This window comes from Xiphias gladius, chromosome 3 (genome assembly GCF_016859285.1).
Source record: "Xiphias gladius isolate SHS-SW01 ecotype Sanya breed wild chromosome 3, ASM1685928v1, whole genome shotgun sequence".
Taxonomy (NCBI): Eukaryota; Metazoa; Chordata; class Actinopteri; order Istiophoriformes; family Xiphiidae; genus Xiphias; species Xiphias gladius.
This window is the reverse complement of record NC_053402.1, coordinates 23,072,818-23,097,657: the sequence shown is the minus strand read 5'-3', so window position 1 is coordinate 23,097,657 and position 24,840 is coordinate 23,072,818. Positions and strand designations below refer to the sequence as shown.

Sequence of the window (24,840 nt, the reverse complement as noted above, 5' to 3'; positions counted from 1 at the left end):
ATGTCTGACATGAAGGATCCCTCTTTTGTGTCAACGCTCAAAGCCCTTAAGATGCTCTAAGAGAGAAATGTCTTTGCCGGGGTTGATTCTAGTTACCCGAAATCTGGATGACACAGGAAGCTTGTGCTAAAAAGCAGGAAGAGTTTTTAATGCAGGAGGTTGTTTTAACAAGAAAACTGTCCGTGGTGTGTCTGGGGAATCCTTCTAGGCTACGGTTAAACAGTTACCTCGTTCTTACTGGCAGTGCGGTATGTGTGGTGGTGGCCAGGAATGTACTGTAGGTGGTCCACCGTGTGTGTTCGTCGGGAGGCAAACGCCTGCCTCTTAGAGGTGGTCGCTGGGTGGTTGACCGTCAGCGTGTTGTAGGAGTCGTTAGAGGCACTGGGTTGAGAGTGCATCTTGGTCATCTTGTGGCGGTCCATGACAGGCGTGGTGGGCAGCAGCATGTCGGCGTGAGACATGGCCCGTGCCATTGCCTTCTCCCGGAACTTGTCACGCCTCATCGCCGGGGACAGCAAGGGATCTTGGGAGTGGAGGCGGTCCGCCGACAGTAGCTGCTCCTCTGAGAGGTGGCGGCTGCTCCCGTACGCGGCGGCTGCCATGACGCCATATGAGGACAAGCCGTAGTCTCCGCGACGCGGCGTCCTGGGAGGAGACAGCACGTGGTCCTGGGACATGGCCCTCTGGACCCGGCGGGGACGCTGCCGCTGCTGGTGCTGATGGTGATCCGCGTTCAGCTTCACCATGTGGGTCGGTCCCCGGCCGCCAAAGTCAGGATGATGATGCTTCCTTGTGTAGTACTCATCGATGTCCTTGTCACCTGAGGAGTAAGAAAACAAATGCGATGAGAGCGAGAGAGTATCAACACTACTGGCTTTGGCTTTGAATGAATACGTCTGTTAATTTTGACACGTTTCACTAATGAAAACAAACATAAATCTTGCAATCCATGCATGAGCCTGCCAAAGCCTTGTAGGACTTTAACACTGCATATTTATTCAAGCGTCAGTCATTTGTGAAACGGGATGCCGCCACTATATGGAATCTGCATGTAAGCCCCTGAGACCACAAGGTTTTTATTTTACATACGTGTTTCTAAAGGACTCCAGAGGAGATCTTTGGGGAACCTCGGGACAGATGTCCAGCTGGTCAGTAGTGTCTTCTGGTTTTAACTGTGGCTGTGTGGACTCACTCGGTGGCAATTCTCATTATAAAGTTGGACTCACTGGCTGGTCCACTGGTGACCAGCCAGTGAGTCCAGCTGACCCAGTTGTGGAGGTTTTGCTGATTATTGGCCAACTCGTCAGTGAAGAAAGTGTTCAGGAGCCCGAGATGTCTTATGCTGAAAGTATTTGTTGAAGCTTGGCCGAGGAGAATGGAGAAATTGATGCCGTCTCCATTCTGAAGCTCGGTCTTTTAACCCCCTACAGATTATGCAGCAAATACTCAACGCCTCCTCAGCATGTGGAGTTAGTCTACCGCTTCGCCGTTCTGTAAACAGGGACATGTTTTTACCCGTGTTAATTCAGTTCGCGTTGCATGTAGCCTTCAGTATAACGTCGGCATCCTGGTCTGAGGCCACTGTTACCTGGCTACGCCCATGGAGTCTAGCAGGCCCCAGTCTGTGGCTTCCAGGCGGGAAAAAACAGCCATCTCCTTTGACCTTGGCTACTACAGCGATGCCGCTTCACTTTTTTAAATCAGAATGGCTCTTTTTTTTCCCCCCAAACAACCTCAGACGGCTGCCGAACGTCTCGAGGACAGGAGACAGTGGGCCCCTCAGAAAGATTTGCTGCTGTTTCGCCTGAGGCCTCAAGGCCCATGCTTGACCTGCGCAGCCCAATAGAAAATTCCCTAACGCTGCCGACCGAACACTAGTGTTTGGGTGGACGTTTTCCCTAGCTGCCTTTGTGGCTGGGAGGTTTGACATTTCAAGTGTCACCCTAAAATTTAGGTTGTACCTTGAATGGTTAAATGTGAGCATTCTGACTTAACACGAGTGGTTGAAAAGCAGGACGGAGGACGATGCTGACACGTCAGTTTCCATTATGTGTGTTCTGAGCCTTCTGGCTGCTGTTGAAGGGATGATAATGATAATGAACACAGCAGCTGTTGAGTCCTGTTCAAAGTGCTTTGGATCTGTTTCATCCTTTTTTCTTTTTTTTTCTTCAGGAAAAAACAACAGACAACTCAGACTCTGGTCGGCGTAGTTGTCCTTCAGCGCTGAGAGGCCCTCATCAGGATGCTTCACGCGCCGGCGGTGCCTGCACCGGCAACCAGTGGTTTAATTCCTCTGCCAGGATGCAGGTCAGTGTCTCCGCTGTGTGACCACACTTGTAATGGTAAGGCCATTCACAAGGGGGACGCTACCACCGAAGCTATCCGTGTTCTGCAATAATTAACCGCTGCAGGGGTAATGACCCCTCAGCCGCAACAGTTAATCAGAGGCCGAATGGTCGTTTTAGGACCATACCACGCTTCAACGGTTCGTGGAGAAAAGTGACAATGGGAATTGTCTGGATGCTCGGGGAGAGATGCCTGGATACAGAAGGTCACCTCATTGTCCCTCCAAGAGGGGTTTCGTGTCCACTTGCTCCGTGCATTCCTAACGAAGGAGGCCCGACTCTGGCCTGTGGCGGTGTGCTCCAGCGTTTTTCCCTGAGGGACTGGTTTAGATATGACATTATGGCAGCAAATGTCAAGCAGACTCGACCAGAGGCTACAAGTATACAGACAATTGATAAGTCGTGGCCCACAGCTCCGCTAATAGGTCAAAACTCAAGAATCCAGTCACTGGGAGAGATCCGTAGCGACTGTACACTCAAATGTTAATGTGGGAGGAATTCATTATGTCCTGCTGTGATAAGAAAAAAAAAAACAAAAACAAAAACAAAACACACGCCATGAATTCACAAATGAAAAGGCAAATCTCAGATAATAGCCAGGGGCGTGGCCGACCAATATAGACCAAGTAGAAAACAACGGGAGGTAAAGAAATACTCTGGCTGCTATGTGAGAATTCAGTTTGATGCAAATGCTTCGGACTAAAAGCTTGGAGGGTGGATAGTGTCGGGTACAGTTACAAGACGAAAGCAGCATACACAGGAGAAGGAGAGGCAGTCTGCAAAAGCCTTTCTGCTCTTTCTAATTCACATGGCTGTTTGGCTCACAAACACCTTGCTGGTACAAACTTCTGGGAAAATCTTGGGAGCTTGCAAAATTCCGCGTGCAGACAAACTCTCCTAGCCCCTTTCAAAATAAAAGCTTATCCGGAATGGGAGGGATTATGCTTATGGGAGCTGCTGGAAGTCTTTAAATGTAAAACATCCGTGCGGGAGGTGTTGTGATTCATTGATGGCAACTTAACGGCGATTGAAAAAGAGTAAAGCAGAAGCGATTGGGAATAGTTACTGAATGAAAATGGTATTTCTGTTAACAATAGAAGCTCCGAGCCAAAGTCTGGTATCCCGGATTTATCGTGACGGCACGGAGGCAGCGTTGAGTTTAGAAGTAATCAAAAGCAGCTGCCGATTAGCAAGCAGGACGGCTTTTTACTAAAATCTTAGAAAATACAAAATCAGGCCTGGTCGCTGAGGTAAATGAATACTCTGGCCACTATTTGAGAATTCACTGTAATATTAATATAAAAGGAGGGGGTTCCTCGGCCACCTGGAAAGGGCCAACTACTAATGCACGTTGTCTAGAACCACCTCTCGATTTAAGTCCTGCTTTTTATGAGTGTACACGTGCTACACTCTTTATACTTTAACTGACTGAAATGATTTAAGAGGAGGCGAAGCTTATTGCTCGATCTCATCTCTGCGGTGCTGATAAAATGCAGCACTTCACAATTAACATGATTGCGAGGGGCTAAAGGGTCCCAAGCGTGGAGCGGAGCTACAAACACAGGAAATTGCCAACAGCGGCTAATTAAACCCCACTCCGCTAGATTGGATTCAATATAGCCAGTGTATTTATGTGTCAGCTATTGATCGCAGAAGACTGTAATCATATAATGCACTAACACTCGTGAAACTGGTGGAACATCAATTATAAAGTGATCTTTGGAGCGGTTCAAAGCAGGAGTGGTGAAATTTAAAGGGTAAAAGCAGCAACATCATCATGGGTTTTTTTTTCTCTTTCCTTTTTCGGAGGATTAGAAGGTGGCTTGTCTGTTCTGAAAGGTGTTTTAATCCCTTTGTCGGGTGATTAAGGTGAAAGACAACAGAGTGAAATAAGATTTGTTTCTCCTCCTTTTTGCCGCCTCCTTGGGGGAGCTGAGCGGGTTATTTTAGAGCGGCGTCCTCGATCTCTGCCTCTTTGACATCACCGAAGGACGGGTGGGATGGAAGTCACACACACACACACACACACACACACACACACACACACACACACACACACACACACACACACACACACACCATCATTTAAAATTGTAAATAATACTAATTTAATTCAGTCATCATCTCTCTCCCAGATGGTTTAATTAAAACAACAAGTAATTATATTACTTTTAGGCTTGTTTCCAAAGACCTCACTCATGCTCGAACCTACTATTTAATTTTATTTTTCAAGCGGAAGGGCTTTCTACGAGGGACGACTTCGCTTGCTCGTCTGACGAATTCTGCGGGGCTTCTGTCTCGGATTCGAAAAGCCTCTTTGTAGTTCAGCCTGATTCATCTCTGTGATTTTCCATGTGTGTACAAGGCTCCAGCGAGATAAGAGCAAAGCCACGAGTTGATAAGGGAGAGAAAAGGCAAAACGTATAAAAGAAGAATGGGGAACGCGCTGAAAAGGAGATTGCACCGATGCATGTTTTTCCGTCACACAACCGTGCCACGAAAAGGGACCAATGGCACATTTAAGTAGCTTCCTCCGAGCGAGCAGCTTCTCTTAAGATTCAAGGACAGTGAACGGCGCGTTCACGTGTGTTCAGTACAACTGCAGAGCGATTTGAAAATCTGCTATGGATTGAATTCATTCGTGCAAAACTCTGGATAAAGAGCCCTGCAATGTCTTCACTCGCGTTTTTAAACCCAGAATAGCTCGTTGAGGCTGAAGGAAAACGTTTTAGAAAAGATTCACCGCCGACAAATCTGTTAAATGTGATAACTCACAACATAATACGCTAGCAAGCGAGCAGCATGTTTCCCACTGTAGTCGACGCAACATGATGGCACACGTAGCAGCACACATTCCTTGTCTGTTTCCTGGAGTGTATTAAAAGAAAGCTGAAAGCTGCAGATAAAAGCTGAGGGAGAAAAATGTGTCATTTGTGGTCCCATTCTGGTGATCTCGTCGCTCTACGGTAAAAAAAAAACAACTTCAGCTCGTCTGAAAACTGAGAAAGTCGATGGTCTCAAGTCGAGGGTCCGGAGTGTAAGTAGTTAACTAAAAATGTTTTTCCTCACTTGGCACCTTAAAGTTCTGTTTAAAGCCTCCACAGCTTTTTATGCATCTTGATATCCAAACGCTTCAAACTTCAGTCATCATTTTTCCAATGACGACTTACCATGAATCGACAAAAAACTAAATTTATAACCCTCTCCGGAAATCACAGCCATCCTCCACGATTCTTCTTACAAATACCTTGGATTACGACAGGATGACAAGTGAACTCTTCATACTCGTGTTGATGGACGTGTAAGAGAAACCCAAGCCCTTATTAAGTTTTATTTTCCTCGTTTAAGAGGGGCTTCTCCTTTGCAGTGAGAAAACATGTTGTTATATATAGTATATATAGTAAGTATAGTGACCCCCTTTATATAAATGCATCAGGCTCACTACGGTGTAGCTTGATCCCTAAAATAATTTTACATCTGTAGTTTGTTTCAGTTTGTCCAGACCGGGGATTAAAAAAAAAAAAAAAGAGATCCTTTGTTGCTTTTTAGCTCTTTTCCAGTTTGACGTATGAATAAAAGTGAACCAATACTACACATGGAGTCCTGTGGACTAAGGGGACAGCTCGACGGCGTCGTCCCGTGTCCTCTTTGCAACGTAGGGAAATCAAATCCCAGGGACTGACAGCAAGTCATGCAGCACTACAGCGAACCTGAAGGTGTTCAGCACCAAGAAACAGCTACTTATGAGCGTTACTTGTCAAGACTGGAAATGGACGTCACACGTCACAAACAGCGATGAACAAATAGAAAAACCGGACGAAAAAAACAACAACAACAAAAAAATTCAATTCACTGCTAAAAATACCCAGAGTAGGAGAACGCAGCAATGACTGATGCATGACTCCTCACACTCATGTGCTGACGCGGTGTGTGTTGCCATGATAACCAAATGAAACTGCATGAATACAGGCTCGGCATAACTGATGCAGATCAGGAGATGAGTTTCTGAACAGTTCACAATCAAGCAAGGTTTTTTTCTAATAGTAGTCTAATCTTTTGAAATCATGGTCAAATCACATATTATCACTAAATCCTTATTTTAAAAAAAAATGTTTTTATAAATGGAAACTCTTCAGTGTCCCCAGATTCTGTTCTGAAACTTGGTTTCCTTTGGAAATGCTGCCTTCGTATCAGGTTTTCACACGCCACATTAAAAACATTGTTTTATGAAGAATGTAAGTCTTGACTTAGAGAATACTTGACTACGTAGTACAAGGCCTCTCTTTCACGACTCTCAGATCCTATGTCCCAGTGCTTTGGGTGAACACTGTAAATCGACTGTGATTGTCTTAAGCGACTACGGGTTGACTACTCTACGCCGACTCATTCATAAATAAAAATCTGGATAAACGTACGAAACGCGCGTCTCATCTAAAGAACGCTAGGGACCCACTGGTCGCGAGGTTGAAATGGCGGCATCCACGTTATCATCGAGCTGAAAATGTCACAGCAACGATAAAGAACCGTAGCACTGCTGAGACATTAAAGCGTCATACTGTTGGTGTATAGAAGCCACTCAGCTGAAAAAAAAAAAAAAAGTCTCTTAATATGTCATTAAGAGACATTAGCAACATGACATGGGCCACAGATGGAGCCAAATTACACGCCAATTAGACGTCAGTCAATGGGCCGATAGATGGGTGGATGGGAATGAGTATGGAGGCTACAGCGCGTCGTCATGAATTTTAAGAAGTTTATGTCCCTAAAAAGGTGAAAAAAAATGAGAGGGCTATCTGCATGATGAGGAAGCAAACATCTGGAGCTACTTATCATGATGCATGTTTCTGTAATGGTTTCATCGGGCCAGACGCGGCGAGTGTGGCTGGCAACCCTTTGATGCACAGGGCACGAGGGTGACGTCATCCCCTGTCTGTTTTTTTTTTTTTTTTAAGTGCATCAGGCAAAACACAGCGATGGAGGACAAACGAAGGACCACCTACTTAATCTGTGGAGAGAGGAGGAGTATTTACTTAAGTCGGACTTGAGGGCCAGCTCGTAGGAGGGCGGCAGATGGCTGAGGTTCTGGAAGGATCTGGAGAGGGACAGGTCGTAGGGCTCTGTGGCTGAGGTCAGGATGTTGTTCATCCGCTGGGGTCTTTCTAAAGGGGGACAGAGGAGGAAGCGGTGCAGGGCAGTCAGTACACAGTCACAGTCAGAAAGATGGGACTGAACAGCGGCCTTTAGGTGAACCTTCACACCATCTGATGGAGGTCGGCTTTTGGGAATCTGCCTGAGAAGGCCTGGTTGCATTTCTGGATTTTGTTCCAAAATGAATAATAAGCTCGTTAGGGTATTAAAACCACGACTGCATGCAGGGAGCCACTTTTTAATCATCTGCACTTATTTCTAAAGGCACGTTCAGACCAAATTTGAAGACAAGTTTCGCCTGCTTTGTTCGACCATAACATCTTTCTTGCAGACTGTTTTTATTTTCGCTTCAAACAGCCGATGCACTGAGGGAACAGATAGTAGCTGTAGCCAGCCCACAGCACCCGCTGTGTTGGGAGTTTGGAGGTTTCGTACTGTACGTCACCTATGATGCGGTTCTACTCAAAACCCGCCAGCGGGAGGTTGCTCGATGCCAGGGCTGTACGACAGTTGGTTGCAGCTCAGAAGTCTCCGCTACCCACGGTTGCACAGGTTCCGAAAATACAGCTACGCGTATGTTCGCAACAACCACCGGGAGGCATCAGCGAGGCATCTGTGAATAACGTGTAGCCATATCAACAGCACTGGGATCCCAGCCTTACACCGATACAGTTCTTTTGGGGGGGGTAGGCTACCCTGTAGACCACTGACTAAAACATGCAGAAAAAATGCAAAAGAAGATGTAGCATGCTCGGCTGAGCCGACGAAAGATGCCTCATCTGATTTTGCCCAATGCAAAATATACAAGAACACTGTAGCAATTAAGAAATGGTTATAGGTTGCATTTTAGAAACTATGTAGTGTTTTTCTTAATAAGGCTGATATTTATAGGGAGCCTAGTGACCCCCCCCCCAACCCGGGCATCTGACGTTATTTTTTACTGAATGTGGAAGAGTTGTACTAATAATAAAATTTACTATTCTGCGCTTCTTTGCCTCCGAGCCAGCTGGAAACCGCATCTGAGCAGCTCAAGTGACACTCAGTGATACTGCATGTGTGGCACTGTTAAGGCTCCCTGCGCTGCGTGGAGCTCCTGTGGCTTCAGTGTTTGGGACGCCCAGTCATGGGTCAGGAGGCGCAGCGGGTGGGGAAGGGGCCGGGATATGGGCAGGGACTCTGAATTTAAAAAAAAGGACTGAGCGACTACTGCAGCAAGGGGGACGGGGACAAACGAAACACTAAGGAACATATGGTGTAGAGGGGAGACGCTGACGGAGTCGGAAACAAGTGTGTGTGTGCGGGTTTGTGGGGAAGGCAGAGAGGAGTGAAGGAGGGGGAGACAATGTGCAAAGAAAAGACTTTGAGTTTGGACTAAAGGTCATGGATTGTAATGCAGCGACGTGAAGTTTTGTGACTGCAAAAAATACACAAGCACTTAAAAGAAAAACAAACAAAAAAAACAAACAACAGAGAATAAGGAGAATAAAAAATGACCCCCAGTGTGCAAGTACAGAATTTCAATCTCTACATGAAATATGTGGAAGAAAAGATGAAGAAAAAATACACATAAACACCACGTGTATGTGTATTACTTACCGTATCTCATTTTTCTGTGGGCTAACAAATCCAAGTGAGAAAAAAAGGATCAATGACAATCAATGTGCACATTATGTTTCAACCAAACCTCCCACACTAGAGGTTTCTCCTTGTTCAAAGCCAATATTGCAAGTATGTTGCCAAGGGTTAACACAAAGTCCAAACCGGCAACACTTGAATTATGCATTGCAGCTACGCTTCTCGTCAAAAGCCAAATAGACTTCAAAAGTACTGTTTGAAGAGTTTTATTTGGTGCTGAAAAGTACTTGTGAAACCCATTTTCCCAGTGAAAAGGCCGTCCTGTTTAAGAGGCCGACGAGCACAGGCAGGATGTGGTCTGCAGTGCTCCACTAATGGTGGAAAACTCTGTGCGATGGTTTTAGACACGAAACGTCTGCCCGTGCAGTGTTTAGAATATCATGGAGGGGATTTTGTAACAAATAAGGTCTGATCCCCTCTTTAATTACACGGTGTTTCATTTCATTGCCGTTTAGTTGCAGGTCCATTCAGTAATTCCACACTGAAAGCTACTCCCCTTTCACAGAAAATCACATTTAGAGAAATAGATGGGATGCAATAACGGCAATTGGGTTTTCAATAACTTCAACAAACCGCGCAGATGATCTTTTGATTATCACACACTTTTTGCTTTTCATTCTCTCTCAAGACTTCTGTATCGGCTTCTCAGATTTTAATTTCCCCGTGAAAGATATACTTTTGTTCTTGAAATTGGAAAAAGTCTTCCCCAAGAATGATTTGGATTACTTTCATGTCGAGACAGATAATAAAGCAGATCATTTTTGGAGAGTCAAGTCGAGCAAGCTTGCCCAAACTTGGAGCAGCCTTCATAGAACTTTATTGTAGCCCTGAAAAGATACAGCATGATGAGACGTGGCTGGCTGCTCTGCTGGCAACGCACCACAGACGTGTATTTTCATTACAGGTTTACACGGTGAATGTTTGCGTGACGCGTAACGTCACGTCCCCAGCGAAGGACAACACTGCACTGCCGTGTTTTCTTACCCAGTTTAGGTGTGAGCGCGGTCAGATCCAGGTGGCTGTGCTGGTAGTCATGGTGGTGGTTTCCTATTGTGAGAAGAACAGAAAGAGACGCTGAACACTCACAGGAAGAGAATCAGACATAACGGCTGTAAATGTACTTTCGCACACTCGCGTGTCGTCCTTGGCCTTGGCGTTGACGGGCCGCTTCGCTCAAATCATGAAATATTTAGACTGTCCCTCTCGACCCTTGTGGTATCTAGCTACCTGGTTAGTTTCAGCTGCATTTGCCCAGCATTGTCAACGTGAGCACGTTAGCATGCTAATGCACCGCTGTGTCTAAGTACAGCCTCACGGAGCCACTCTCGGTCTTGCTTAATGCATTTCAATCAGCCAGTTGCAGGTCATTTGTTATATAAATAACCCTGTCTTTCCTTAATGATCCTCACACTTAGCGGATTATCTAGATGCTACGTCACCATGGTCAAGTAGGGGGAAAAAACAAACAAACTGTCCCTTTGCGAGCAAAGCACAGCGAGCTCTGATGCACACACTGCGACAAACGTCGCCATGCGTGCAGCAGATCATCAGGTGGCTTCTCCGTCCAGTCCAGTCAGCGTTTGCTGCATCACCAGATACGAGAGCTTTGATTTATTCACCGTGCGTCGAGTGAGCAGTAAACTGTCACCGCTCAGTTGTGGGACTGTGACTGTTTCCTCCATTTGACAGAATCCGCAGTGTAACGCTGCTTTGCCAAAATGATTGATTACGGCCTCTTTATAAGAAGGCGCATGGAACACGGCTACACCTCCTGGTGATCCGTCTTTGGTGCGAGTGACTTGCGCTAACGTCGTTATGTGTTGTTTGAGTGGTTAAAGAACAAAGCAGCGTCATCTGAGACCCTCCATCACTGAGCAGCAACGCGAGTTCAAATAATTTCAGAGAGGGAAAATATTGCCTTTATTCAATTACACCTGTTTTTTTTTTTTCCTGAACAGCAGAGCATACAAAGCATGGATATATGATGGTGGCACCTTATTTGCATTTAAATATGTTCATCTATCATCCTGTAAGAGTGCTAAAGACAATAAAAACAGCTCTGATGGCTTAAAGCCACGTATATGAGCTCTTTAGCAAGCCCTGAACTGATGACGGGGGGGGGGGGGTTCTGCTTTAGGTAAAGATCAGCATCGCTATTTCAACGACGCTTCTTTCTCGGCGGGTGGATGTGACATTTCTGACAAATGTTTTTTGACTTTTGCTAAATTACTCTGCTGTGCACTTGAAATGAAAGTGGATATGCGCCAAATAAATAACAACCTCTCACTATCTGTGTAACTGCTGTTTCTTTTTTTTTTTTTTCAGGGCAGAGAAACCGACTGCCACATAAATTTCACACATTTAATGTGGCACAAGTGTTTAACGGAGGTTTAAAAGTTTATCACCCTGCAAGGATGGTCTTTTCTTTGAGGTAATCTCCTGTTCGGTGCTTGCGTGTGTGTGATCCAATTATCCCCTTTGATATTTGAATGTTATTGCTAGCATTGTGCAGCAACTCTAGCTCTAACCTGAACACACATTGTAAAAAAAAAAAAAGAAAAGAAAAAAAAAGGTATTCATTTGTTTACCAGCGGCGTGTATTTCAAAGAAAAGCACGGTCCCAGCACACAGTGATGTAGCCAGGCATGAATCAGCCCCAGGACAGTGAGCAAACGCACGACAGAAAGCACCAAGTACAGTTTTGTCTGAGGCTGAAGTGTGTTTTCCTCCTTTTGTTTGGTCAGCGGATAACAATGTAATCCGAGCTCAAGTGGGACCCGAAAAGCTACAGCAAGATGCCCGAGAATGCGACTCACCGTCCCCATCTGAACAACTTAAAAAAAAGAGTCTTGGGCGTCAAAAAAGATAACCTGACACACACAGTCAGCTCTGTCTTCACTTGTTCTCGTACGTACCGGAAAAAGGAAAAGTGGGCCGAAGGACACAGACAAGTTCTTCATGCGAAGCTGAAATCACAGGCACCAGGATCTGATTTTTTTTTTTTGACATCTCTTACCACCAAAAACCACAAGAGCACGAAGACACGTTACCAAACCTCTTTAGTAAAATGCAGTTTCGTGCACAGCTGTTGCAATATGCCACAGTCTTTCAACAGCCTTGGATGGATGCAGAGTCTTTGTTTGTTGTGAATGTTTGTCACTCGCCTTTTGCACCTGCTTTTTTTTCTTCCCTAACAGCCTCCACTCTGCCGGTTTCAGGCTTTCCACCGGACCTTGAACCTGCTGCGGGGACTTTCTTCCTGTTCAGCCACTGGTTCATTATCCTTGTCCGCCTATTTTTGGCCATATCCACCCCAACACTAACAATCTTTCAAAACATCGTACGCGTAAATGCATTATAAGACAAAACTGACGAGTGAAATATTACATCTTGAGTCCTCTGCAGTATGTTTTTTTTTTTCAGAAAACAGACACCGTAAAAGCGAATTTTCAAAGTGCGCAAGTAAATCTTCAAACCATTGACCAAACCATCACGACCAATCTGATACTGAATACAATGCATAACTGGATGCAGTTTTTTTTGGTCAACTGCGCATATTCAAGTGCAAAATAATGACTTAAAGAAACTACTCGTATACTGTTGCGCAGCCCAACGTCGACCGTACAAAGGACACAGACCTATGCTACACAGCGTCTGGCGTTAAAGGTCAACACTGTGGCCGCCGCTGTCGTACCAGCGCTGACCGGGAAACGTCAGGGGATTTTATTCCTCTTCCTCCAGATATCAGTTTTATCATTCACACGGGGGCGTTGGCGTCCTCAATCCCTCTGACGCAGAGCCAGCGTTACGTGAAGTATGTGGAAGAGAACATACCTGCTAAGGGTCAATGCGTAAATCCAGCAGCTCTCGCTGACGATAAAGCGTGTCACATGGATTGGCTGGAGAAATACAGGCGGCTCTGTCACAAATGAAACGAGTGCTCCCGGGTTCCGGCGGGCGGACAGAGGGGGATCCCACTGTGACCCAGATCCATTTTAAACGCCTCGCTCTGGGGAAGCTGATGGACAGACGCTGGCTGCGGAGAGAGCCCATGCTATGTCATTATGCTGGCAGAGTGTGAAGTACCATTTGGACCTGGTGGGACAGATTACCTCGTTTTGCCCTTGTGCATGAGTGACACAGAGGGAAAGCAGCAGAGAGGGAAAGTCTGCGAGCACGCTGTCATTTTCAGCGTCTTCACCTTCGGACCGCTCCGGACTTTAAGCTCTAAAAATTGATCTGCGATAAGCAGGAGACCTCAACGGAGAAGTTTACAACTTAATTACCATAAACTGAAGAAGTTACAGTAGGATCAGGGCAATTTCCAAACTGATTATCAGAAGAAATGACATCGTCCTCTGTCCAAACACGGTGCAGCTGGCAACAGCTACAATTTATCATCATTACTCTGAAGCATTTTTTATATCGAATGGGCCTATTTTAAAAAATAAGGCATTTAGGAAACATTTAAGCCCCAAGGACTAAATAGTCAGGACCAACTCGGGAAATTAAAAGTTCCTTTGATGCATTTGTGTTTCAACTCCCACTGCTTCTCCAGTGCAGTGAAGAAAATAAAAATTAGACAAATTTGATCAGATTAAAAATGTACAGTTTTGTTTAAGATGTCGTTAGTGCACGTGGCGAGACAAAGGCGCAGCCATTGTGTTGTTCTCGGTTGCTGGAAAGAAGATGTAACTGTACAGTGGCGTGGCCCCACAGCTCTACCATTGCAGCGTTTCTCCTCTGCAGTTCCAGTGGCTGAAACGACCGAACCAGAACTCTGCGCGTGGTAGAAATGGGCGACATGGGTAACATTTTCCGGCACAATATTTTATATCGCAATTTTATATTGCAGGAGGGATATTTACCACGATATAGTATATTTTCTAATAATTCAATTGAAAACTGGTTTCTAGGTAAAATAACCAAATAGGAATGTCTGCTTTTGGCTGCCCCAGTGAATTACACATCTGTAAAACCCAGCAATACAGAGATGGTAAAAGATGTGGTTATGAACGATTCTGTAAAAACGTCTGTTGAAAAATATCTGTTAACAAGTTTCAACTGTGTCAAGTTGCGTATCATCACATCACCCACCCCCTAGTAGACGGGATTGAGACTGGGGACATCATGTTCTTGTGCCAGAGCCAGAAAAAAAAAAAGTTGTTGATAAGTTGACATATGGAAATAACTCTTGCACTGACATGTTTCTTTGATCGACAAGACAAACATTTTGTTAATTGCTGCCACGGCTTGCGTGACGTCTGGATTTGCCCCTCCGTACAAATGAGAACCAGCTCTCCAACAGAAATCCTCCAACACGGAGACGATGTCAAGCTGAAATGACGATGTACTGCGGTTATCGAGCAAACATTAAAAGGGATGGATGGAAGTGTCAGAAAACAACCGTGTGCAGAGTAGGAAAGTTTCCTGGTGATTCTTCCCTTGGATTGTCAGAAGTCTGACACAAACGGTTATTTTAAAGCCAATAACATCCAAAAATACAAAACAAACATCCATTCCAAGACCTACTGTTCGATACAAGCCACGAGTGTTTGAACGACGCTGTAACACTCTTTTTCTTACCTCTATTCTTTTCTCCGATTACATTTTTGTGACATCATTTTGGAGTAAACACACTTTGCACTGCAAGAAAAAAGGGCCTTTTTTCCGGCTGCCGTTCTGTTTTAGGCACCAAGCTGCACAGAGCAACACTGCTGCAGCAAAGTAAAGAGAAATCAATGCACGTTCAAGAATGCAGCCAACGCTGTAATTAATATTGGCTGGTATTCATTTTTGATGACGTGTTCCGGCGTCTTGTTGACACATCCTCTGCATTCTCTGCCACCTTTTGTTCAGTGAAACACCCAGGAGCGTCTTAATGGCATGACTCAGTGCGCTGGGAATTTAAACAAAATTGCTCTTTCCCAGTAGCATTTGCCACTTCGTGCACTCAACTCAATTATGGTATTTCTCTCTGCACATGAATTAATCTTAAATCTGTTTACAAGTTAACCACGCCTGCCTGAAATCCTCACATCCTATAAAGACTTGACAGTTTGAAGAAAAAAAAAAAAAAAATACCAGTCGTATCCTTTGCTGACGACAAAATCAGTTAATTTTCCATTTCACGAGCTGCAGCTGTGAAGCAAACACTCTTTCTATCCTGCTTATTTCAATGCAGGAAAAGGATTTTCTTACATAAGCACATTTTCAGACGTGTACAACAGAAAGCATTGGTCCGCACAAACACGGTGTCTCTCAGCCTTACCCATGCAGTGTCATGATCTCGGGGAGCACAGCGTCTGGGAGTCTGTGAATTACTAACAAGGATAAGCACAGATTTATCTGATGTCTTCTTCGATATGCCAGAAGTAACATCACACAAAGCTGCCGTTATCCTTGCCGTGGAATAAAGGACTCCGTGAATCAAAAGGCCGAAAACAGGGAGAAAAGCCGAAGGATCCGAGGTAACGGCTGAGGCTGGAGTGATGTCTGGGTCCTGAGAGAAAAAACCTGCACTGTGACAAAAATCTGCTAAAACCAAACTATTGTTGCAATATGCCCCAGTCTTTTGCAACAGCCTTGAGTGGACGGAGTGTCTTTCGAATTTTTGTCGCTCTCCACAAGAGCATCTGTGAAGTCCAGCCCTGATGCTCTGGCACTGCTGAAGGATCCGAGGTAACAGCTTAGGCTGGAGTGATGTCTGGGTCCTGAGAGAAAAGCCCGCACCGTGAAAAGAGTCTGCTAAAAACCAAACTACATTTTAAAACATCACACAAACTGACTAAAAGCCTGGCTCATACATTGATCAGTTACACTGCACAGACAAAAGCATGGGCACACTGCATTAAGTGAAATCATCATGCCTTAATATACGGTGTTATTAGTGTGCTTCCACCTTTGCGGCAACAGTTTGTGTTTGTGTTTGTCCCTTTCCCCTTTTCGCAATGTCCCCATTAACAAAGCAAAGTTGATAAAAAATGGTTTTCACAGCAAGAACCAGACTGCACAGAGCCCTGACCTCAACCCCGTCCGAAACCTTCGGGAGGAACTGAAATGCCAAGTCCAAACCAGGCCTTCGCAGGCATTCTGACGGAAAATAAGTGTGAACACAGAACATGTAAAGCGCTGCGTTGGCAGCTAGACTCTGACCTTGTCGCTCCTCGAGAGCAAACACCCAGTTCAGGACAGCAGGGAGTGGGGAGTGACGATAATAACCCCCCCGGGAAGGCAGAGTCAGAGGTGGATGCTGTGATGGAGGTGCTACATTAAAAAAAGACTTCAGGTGAGTGGTGTGGCAGCAGGCGTAGACAACAAAACAACAACAAACTGTTGGCAGAATGGCTGCAAATGCAACAACGCTGGCGGTTACATCCAAATAAAACCCAATTCTGACAGTTCGCTTTGTTTGTATCTGGTTTCCCTTGGTAATGACGTGCTACAAATACGTAGCACAACAAAAGGAGCAAATCTCGGCCGTTCATCTGTGACTACGAGGTTGCACTAGGGTTAACCACTCTGGGATGGATGGCCAGATGGATACTTTATTCGACCAAAAAGAAAATTTTAAAAGAGCGTATCCGGTAGCTTCTTCAGTGGAGGCAACACCGACGGTGCAAGCAACTGAAGTAATAAGCAAGGCAATAAAAAGGCAAATAAGGGGTGTTTTTCCTGATCTTCCCATTCTGCCAACATTGCCTGAACGCAGCACACACACACACGGGCCTTCATCCCAACGTCAGCGTTTGACCTCACTAATGCTCTCGCGGCCGAATGGGAAGCAACTCCCCGCAGCCAGGTTCCCCCACCCGGTGGAACGGCCGAAGGCGGAAGAGTGGAGGCCGTTACAGCAGCAGGTCAATGCCCATGGTTTTTCAAATTACACCTTCAGCAGTCTCCTGTGGGTGTAGTTTTCGGTTTGCCCACACACACTCCTGGACACATCGTGTACCGGTACGCTGAATACAAATAACATCGCAGTTTATTGAAAATACAGTATGTGACATTAAACACAGCATTTCATTGCTTGTTGAACTAGTTAAAGACAAGTGATGGCTCCTTTTCTTTCTGTCGAGCTCATATGGCAACCAGAGACAGAACATTTTGTTGCTTCCATTCCTCTTTTTTGTACTTAAACAGTTATAGAATAGAGCGCTCGCTGGAAGTAGTTTAATGATGAAACTTTGATGGTTCAAAGCTAAAAAGTGGAATTTAAAAAGGCTCATGGCGCAAACAGAAGACCATGTGTCAGAAGCAATTGCGTAAGTGAAAACACACCAAGCATTTTAAGACTGTCTTGCAATGTTTGGTGTGAAGGGAAGGCAGCGGCGTATTCCAAAAATGAATTATCCAGCAAGTTATCTTCCATAATTATGCTCCATGTTTTCCCGTAATTACGTTGGTAGTTTGGCACAAAGCAGCTGTTGATAAACAGACTGATGAAACGATTAAATGGAGGAGAAAAGGCAGGCTTCTTGAAGACACTGCAAACAGGAAAATTACAACTGAGATCTTTTAATGACTTTGTAATTACGAGCCGAGCCTGGCTGCTTGTTGGCGCTTAGCAGTGAGTGTACAGAATGCTAAATCTAACTGTTCAGATCTTTCACTCCGGTTTGGGAAAGCGTTTCAGCTGAGACTCGGCCAATTTGGGTTCGCGCTTTGATCGGACACGTCCGCGCAGTCGTGAGTCATGTAAAATCCACAGTGAACTGGAATGAACACAACTAGAACAAATGACTGCGAAATACTCGCTGTTTAGCCTCTGTTGTGCACTTCAGCGCCTCAGAAATGGAGGAAAACAAGAGGTTGTGTCCAGTCCAGGTGATCTCAGTGTTTTTAATTGTGTATTTGTCGCTCTCTCCGTGCCGTTCTTTCGGTCCCATCCATGTTTCTGACAGAGCTGTGTGCGCCCGTGTGGTTCAGACACAAGGAACAGGGGCAGGGAGAACTGAGGCGACCGGCTCGACATTACTCGTGACGACTTCCCACTTGGGGCCCCTGAAGCCGAGGATCTTTGTTTCCCCTGTATCGATTAGGGATTGTGTGTCGCAGCTCCCGGGCGCGTCATGCACTCCCGTCATGCTTTTTCCAGTCAAGAGAAGGCACAGCCTGTTGTCGCCCCCCCCCCCGCCTCAGGCTGACCTTGTGACTTCTTAACAGAAAAGAGAAATACCCGCCGACAAACTGAGCTCTCCAGAGCCTGCAGGCCAAAGGCAGTGATAAATGATCATGGAGGGGCAAGGAAAGAAAATAACGATGTGCCAGTGAAATACACACTGTGTAAAATCTCCATCTTATCCAGAGCTCTAGTTACCACTGAGGACACTGAGGTCATGTCCTCCGCATTTTCTAATTTGTGGGTTTTAGTATCCCTTGGGGAGTTTAGGCTCTCCAATTAAAAACTTGGTGGATATTTGGGTATCTCAGGAGCAGATTCCAGTGTTTTTTTTTTTGTTTTTTTTTGACTTGCTAATTAAATGGGGACTTTTTTTTGGAAAGCTAAACAATACGTAAAGAAAAAAAAAAGTTTGACTATCTCTCCCCTCTCGTATTCAGTCAAGTTAGTTTCCACGACCCCCCCCCCACAGTAGCTCTATGCCCTGTGCAAACAAACAGTTGCCAATGTACACATCGAGAATTGAGCACCATTAGCGACACCCGTCAAATTACACACAGTGATTTGATTCATTGTTAACATAAAAGAGACTGATTAGGGCAGCTTTGACTATTTTAATTTCAATACATTTTTTTTTTTTTAAATCTCCCTACTGTTTATCATGGTTTGCAGTAAATGCTGTGTCAGAGAAATTAATTTCATTTCAATATATGAATATTCAAAAACACAACATTTTAAAGATATAATGTCAAACATGTCAGGATAAGCCTTCAAAACAACGGACTTGAAATACTTTGAATTTACAGAGAAAAAGTGAAAGAGGACGAGAAACTACTGGAAATCCAGAGTTCGTTTTGGTGACGGCGAGCTAACGCAGTATTAGAGGCTGCTAACTGGCTCTGTGGCTAACATGAATGTGTAGGAGGATAGATAGGTTAGCTCTCTTAACTTTCCAAAAAAACAGGCTTACCTAAGCGTGGTGTGGCTGGAGGAAAACAAAACAGACACAGCATCAGTGCCTCAGCGCTTCCCGACTACTCGGGAGCATCTTTTATCATCAGGAGGCTTCTTCAGTAAGTGGGTGCTATTTTACGGCCATTTCTCGGCTCAGCGCTGCGTTTCTTTCAGCGGCTGTGTTTCCTTCACACTTCTGTTGCTTTCACAGAATTAAAGCAACAAGCGCCCCTTTTCTTCCCCTGCCTCATGAGTAACGTGTGATGATTAGAACAGATAATTACATCTATTTACATATAAATGTGATTGATACTTGTCCTACAGAGTTAAGCTTCCTTAAGCCACTGCAGGAAGCCGGTTGCCGCCGATGGTTATAATCTTTCCATAATATTTGGATCCTCAATCTGAAGTTACCTAATTAAATGATCGTTTGCGACGGGTAAACAATTGCGGAAGACGGTGCTAATTAACGACGGCTGAAGACCGTGAGGCGTCACGTGTTGGGGGACGCTACCGTTGCATCCGTCTAATGGTGTTCATTAAGAGGCTCGTGATTAATCCGGCTTCATAAAGAGCTGGAGTAAGATCTGTTTATCCCCGGCAGAAGAGACTGCAGCACTGCACACTGGCAACAGGCCTTACTGATTAGGCGCCGTCATCCACAGTACTGACGGCCCCCATGAGAATCTCAAATGAACACTGGAGTGATAATGGCGGCTCTCGTTAAGATTTGAGCGTAGATGCCACAGATCCCATTTTCATAACAACTAGCTACAATATCTTGATTGTGTGTTCATAAATTTGCAGTATAATCAAGTTTCTGTTCCTCCTCCCTGCTGTGCTTTTTTTTTTTTTATTAAATCAGCCCTGCCTGAAGCCCCTCGATGAAGGTGTTCAGAACATTTTCCTACCCTGCGTAGCCTCGTGTCAAACATGCCCTCTAGTCTGGTTGCGCCTCAACAGGTACACAGCCGGACTGCTTATTAAAACTTTGGCTTCAACCCCAAAGAGCCTCTGGATTCTTTTGAACTGGTAACGCGCCTGCAGCTTGCCAGTGGGCTACAGTGCGTGTGCCAAAAGGTGTCTGGTTGGAGGTTTGACCCCCCCCCCCAGGTCAGAATGATCCTCCGTTTCCTTTGACAGACTGTAATAATCCTTACACACTTGGGAACTCACTCATACTACATGTTGCTGAGTCCTGCGGTACAGCGTGACCTTTGAAGATGTACCAAATGTCATATCAGCCATGTTATTTGAGATATTTGGCGACTGTTGCTCAGAATCTGAGTGCATACATTGGTCTGTCGGCGTCTTCAGAAAACGACCCATATGGCTGTTCCCCCTGTCACGACAACTCACCGATGCCATCAGGGACTGGAATTTTTTACTGCAGCCAGTGCAATGTTGACTGGGACTAAACATCTGAAAAACAGGAGCATCTCACGGAAGCTGTCCTCGTCAGAGTTAGTAATGACCTTCCCTCCACTGCTGATGAACTAGGTTGGATGTCACCCCTCGTGGACACCTGCTGTCCCCACAGGGGTCAGTCCCTTCCCTTTGTTTATGCTTCCCTGTTGTCAAAGTATTTTCCAGGGTGGAGTTTGGTTTCACTGCTGCGGTCCAGCTCCAAGGGTTTTCAGCCAAACCGATCCATTGTTTGTTTGTTTCGAGTTCCTGATGTGTCCGCCTGTCATATTTGTGTCAGCTGCGATGGATAGAAAAGTACCAAAGTTCGGCCAAAATGTTTGGAAATCCCAAACAACACTCACTGTTGTGCCCACGGGGGTTAGCCAGAGGAATTTAAAACATACAGGAATTCAACTGGAGGGCGCAACACCCAAGCTGTTTCGCAGCCTTTTAGGGAAAAGTCCAAGTGAAGTCACCAGACTTTATGAGCAAATTGCAAGTTGAATTCAAGTCTTTCAGGTGTCTGAATGCGGACTGTTAAGATGAAATGACAACAGTTAAATATTTTTTTCCACAAAGCTGTTTTGTGTTGTGTTGATTGTGTGTCGTGTTTATACATTGTTGAGACCGTGTTCTTTTCAAAAGGCCAAACTGTTAAATATGAAGAATGCAAAGGCCCGGCTGTCACCGGGTTATTTAGTTTTTATGCGTCGGGTATTTCAAACCTTGAATAATTTTGATATTAACTTCAAGTCGAGTCTTTAAGCTGTACAGTCCCAGTTCCAGTCCCCGGTCTCCCAAGTCACATCTCAAGTCCAAATCGCTGTGAAGTGAATCCTGAGCAGTGATGCTTTACAACAGGTTAAAAATGGCCCTTTTCTCAAAATGTTCAGTGTTTGTGTACCAGCAGCCCTACCCAGTTAAACCCCCCACCCCCACTAAAGGTAAACGTATGTATAATAGTATTAACAACCATACAGTCACGGTGACGAGAAACTACACCGCAGTGTACCCTTTTAGCAACCAAGTTCCTCGACTTTTTTTCTCTTTTTGCACTCGCTGTGTGTCCACAGTTGTTGGTTGTCGACCACTGCTGCTCAACGCACCCCCCCACCGTCCTGACTGCAGGAGAGGCTGCTAATTATACAACAGCAGGGGAGCAGGCTGCGAAAAAGGTAGCGTACTGTGTGAGTTCTACCCGTACAAAATTTTTCTTTCTGGTGCTTTTTTCCTGGACGATCTTCTGCTTGACATATGATATTGAGTGAAGGCAGGTGGGTGTCGAAGATATGAAAGAAATAACACTGATGCAGTGATATTTCATGGTGCGTGCACAAGGAAAGAGGTGAGGTGAAATCAGATTATCAAAACAGGACACAGGATTTATTTTAATGGATAAAGGGGAAGAGGGTGTTTTGGGGACATTCCTGACTACATAAGAAATCGAGAAAGGATAAAGGTTGAATCAGAAAGGTTGAGATCAGATAGGAGGCACAGTACAGGAAACAAGGGGAGATAAGGAGCAGGTGAGAGGCTGGAGATGAAAGAGGACTGAAAGAGAATGAATGTGTATGAAACAGTGAAGTGATTGCCGGGCTTTTGAAGAGCCGTCTGGTTTGTACAAAAGGAGAGGTCAGTGAACAGATAAGGGTAGAATAGGTGATCTGTCATATGCAGGTGAAGGAAATACTGCCAAACAAAGAGAATGAGGAATACAAGCGAGAGCAGCGGACGGACGTGACCCTCCGCTGGGTGAGCGACATTTTCTGACCTGGGCGACATCAAAGAGGTAGAGACGGTGAACAGCAAGACAGAGTGAAGCCAGAAAGAGTCGGTCCTGGCGCGTCCACTGACGAGAAGATACCTCATCTAAAGCCGCGTCTTGTTTCCTGAATCAAGCTACACGTTGACACTGTTTCAGTGTCAACATTTTTCAAGTTACTACACACATAATGACTTAGTTCGCTTAGGCAGCGCATTGAAAAGGATTCTCCATTAAAAAGGTACACACACACACACACACACACACATTACTTATTAATTCTGCAGTCCCTAGTACCCAACACACAAACCAGGATTTGCAGGTGAGTGCAACAAAAAAACTAATTAAAATGAGCTTTCCACCCCATGTCATGGTCTTCGTCAGCCATGGAGTGATTAGAAGCTGATAAATGGACTGAGCGTTAAGAGCGTTTTCATCAAAACTACAAATTTACAAGGTCTACAAAATATTCAGTTTATAAGAGATAAAACAGAAAAGCAGAAAATCCTCACACAGGAGAAGCTGAAACCAGGAAATGTTTTGTATTTGCATTTTTGCTTGACGAACGACCAAAGACTTTTTTGCCGATCGACAAATCGTTTTCTATTTTTTGACACGACTCCCTAGAAAATCCACCTATTTATCTTAAAACTCGCCTTAACCAACAAATGCAAAAAAATGAAAAATAAATCTGGTTACTTTTAACTCCTCTCAGTACCATTTCCATTTTTAGTTGCTGTGTCATCGTGCAATCGATCACACACACACACACACACACACCAAATCCCTCTGTGAGGGCTTGCTTTCCTGAGCAGCGGTGAATGAAAAACATTTATGCCTCCTGCTGTAATGACATTTCAAACACCGGGTCCGGCTACCTCCACCCACCTTTGCTCACGAACAGCTACTTTCTTTCCTCAATTTAAGAACGTGAAACATAGAGTCGACGGTGGACTTGATATCCCCGGCTACGGCTGCATGGGGGTCAGCATCCCGCCGGTTTCAAAAACAGTCACACAGACTCCCTAAAATTTTTTAACGAAAGCCACGCAAAAGAAGAAAAGAAAAAAGTCAGCGCCGCGTGATTTGCATTCCTCAGCATGGAGAAGACGTACACCGGGAGACCTCGGGGTGTTCATTTACAGTTAGAGATGAAGAGCAGAAATCAAACAACAATTTGAGAGATTCTCACACGGCGGAGGAAATGAAGTTCCTGCTACCGCTTGTCTTCCATCTGAAGACTCCTGCTGTCAATGAGCCTCCACCAGTCACAGTTGGAATCGGCTTTCATGTCTCTCACACCTTTCTCCCAGTCTAACCAAACATACATGGCTTTTTAATTAGACCCGGATAGGGCTGCTTCACCTTTCATGTGCATGATTTTTATTTATTTTTTATAAAACTTAAAACACATTATTCAACCTGAGAAGGAGGTTTCATGAACCGAGGCAAGAATTCTCTGTGTGTTTGCTGCAAATAGGGGCCTGTGGCTGATACACTGCGACAATCACACAGACAGCACTTTATATTTAAAAAAAAACAGGAAATTGCGCTTCGAGGACCTGATAGATGAAAACTAAATAAAAACTGAACCTCGCCAAAAGTGTGAGATGAAAAGAGTCAAGGAATAAGGGCTGCAAGGGAGTTAAGAAAAACAAAACAAAAAACACCACACCTCTGCGACGACACTAACAAACATCCAGGCACTTCGCACAGGACAGACCGATGCACTAACAAGCCCTCAGAGCGGCTCGTTTTTCCGCCCCCCCGCTGTTTCTGTTCATTCCGGGTGCCAGACGCATCAGTCTGTGGTTTCGCAGGGGCTATGACTGCTTGGAGATGAAATCCTAGTGGGCATTGCATGACTGGAATCCATGTAGGGGATTCAGGCTCCTGTCTAGAGCTTTTCCAGGATGGCGGAGCAGCCAGTTCAAATTGGGCACGGGGTACCAACACAGAACAAAATATGTAGACCACAAATCAGAGCGGCCGCTAGGGACCGATGGGATGAACTGGTTGATACTAATGAATGCCCGCCAATGTCTTGCATGAGTGAGCAGTAGGATGCTTTTATTTTAGCCATGAGGTTAAACTATTTTGGCCACGTAGCAAAGAGTATGTAAACGCTCGTGTCCACATTCTTTTGTATACGTTTGGTCTGGGGCTGTTTTTTCAGGGTTTGGGCGCAGGAGACACCTCAATGTCACGGGACGCAGCGATGTTTTAGACAGTTTGGGGAAGACCCTTTCCTGTTCCAACGTGAACGTCAAACCCATCCAATACCTCTGGGGTGAACTGGTCACCCACTGATGCTCTTGTGGCTGAATGGGAGCGAATCCCTGCAGCCGGTTTCCAAACTCCGGTGGAAAGCCTGAGGCCCAGCAGAGTGGAGGCTGTTAGAGCAGCAGATTAACGCCCGTGTATTTTTTAACTACACATCCAATCACTCATGGGTGTAATGCAGGTGC

General features: G+C 45.2%; 1 protein-coding gene across 1 annotated transcript in view; it reads right to left on the bottom strand.

Annotated features, from left to right (window-relative positions):
- Positions 1 to 215: 215 nt before the first annotated feature.
- LOC120788089 (protein shisa-6) overlaps positions 216 to 24,840 on the bottom strand; it is a 70,732-nt gene continuing 46,107 nt past the window's right edge. Inside the window, exons 5-8 of the mRNA XM_040123596.1 lie at positions 10,113 to 10,175; positions 9,090 to 9,110; positions 7,376 to 7,504; positions 216 to 820 (exon numbers count right to left, since the gene is read on the bottom strand). Coding sequence (XP_039979530.1) covers positions 216 to 820; positions 7,376 to 7,504; positions 9,090 to 9,110; positions 10,113 to 10,175 — 818 coding nt within the window. The remainder of the gene's footprint in view (positions 821 to 7,375; positions 7,505 to 9,089; positions 9,111 to 10,112; positions 10,176 to 24,840) is intronic.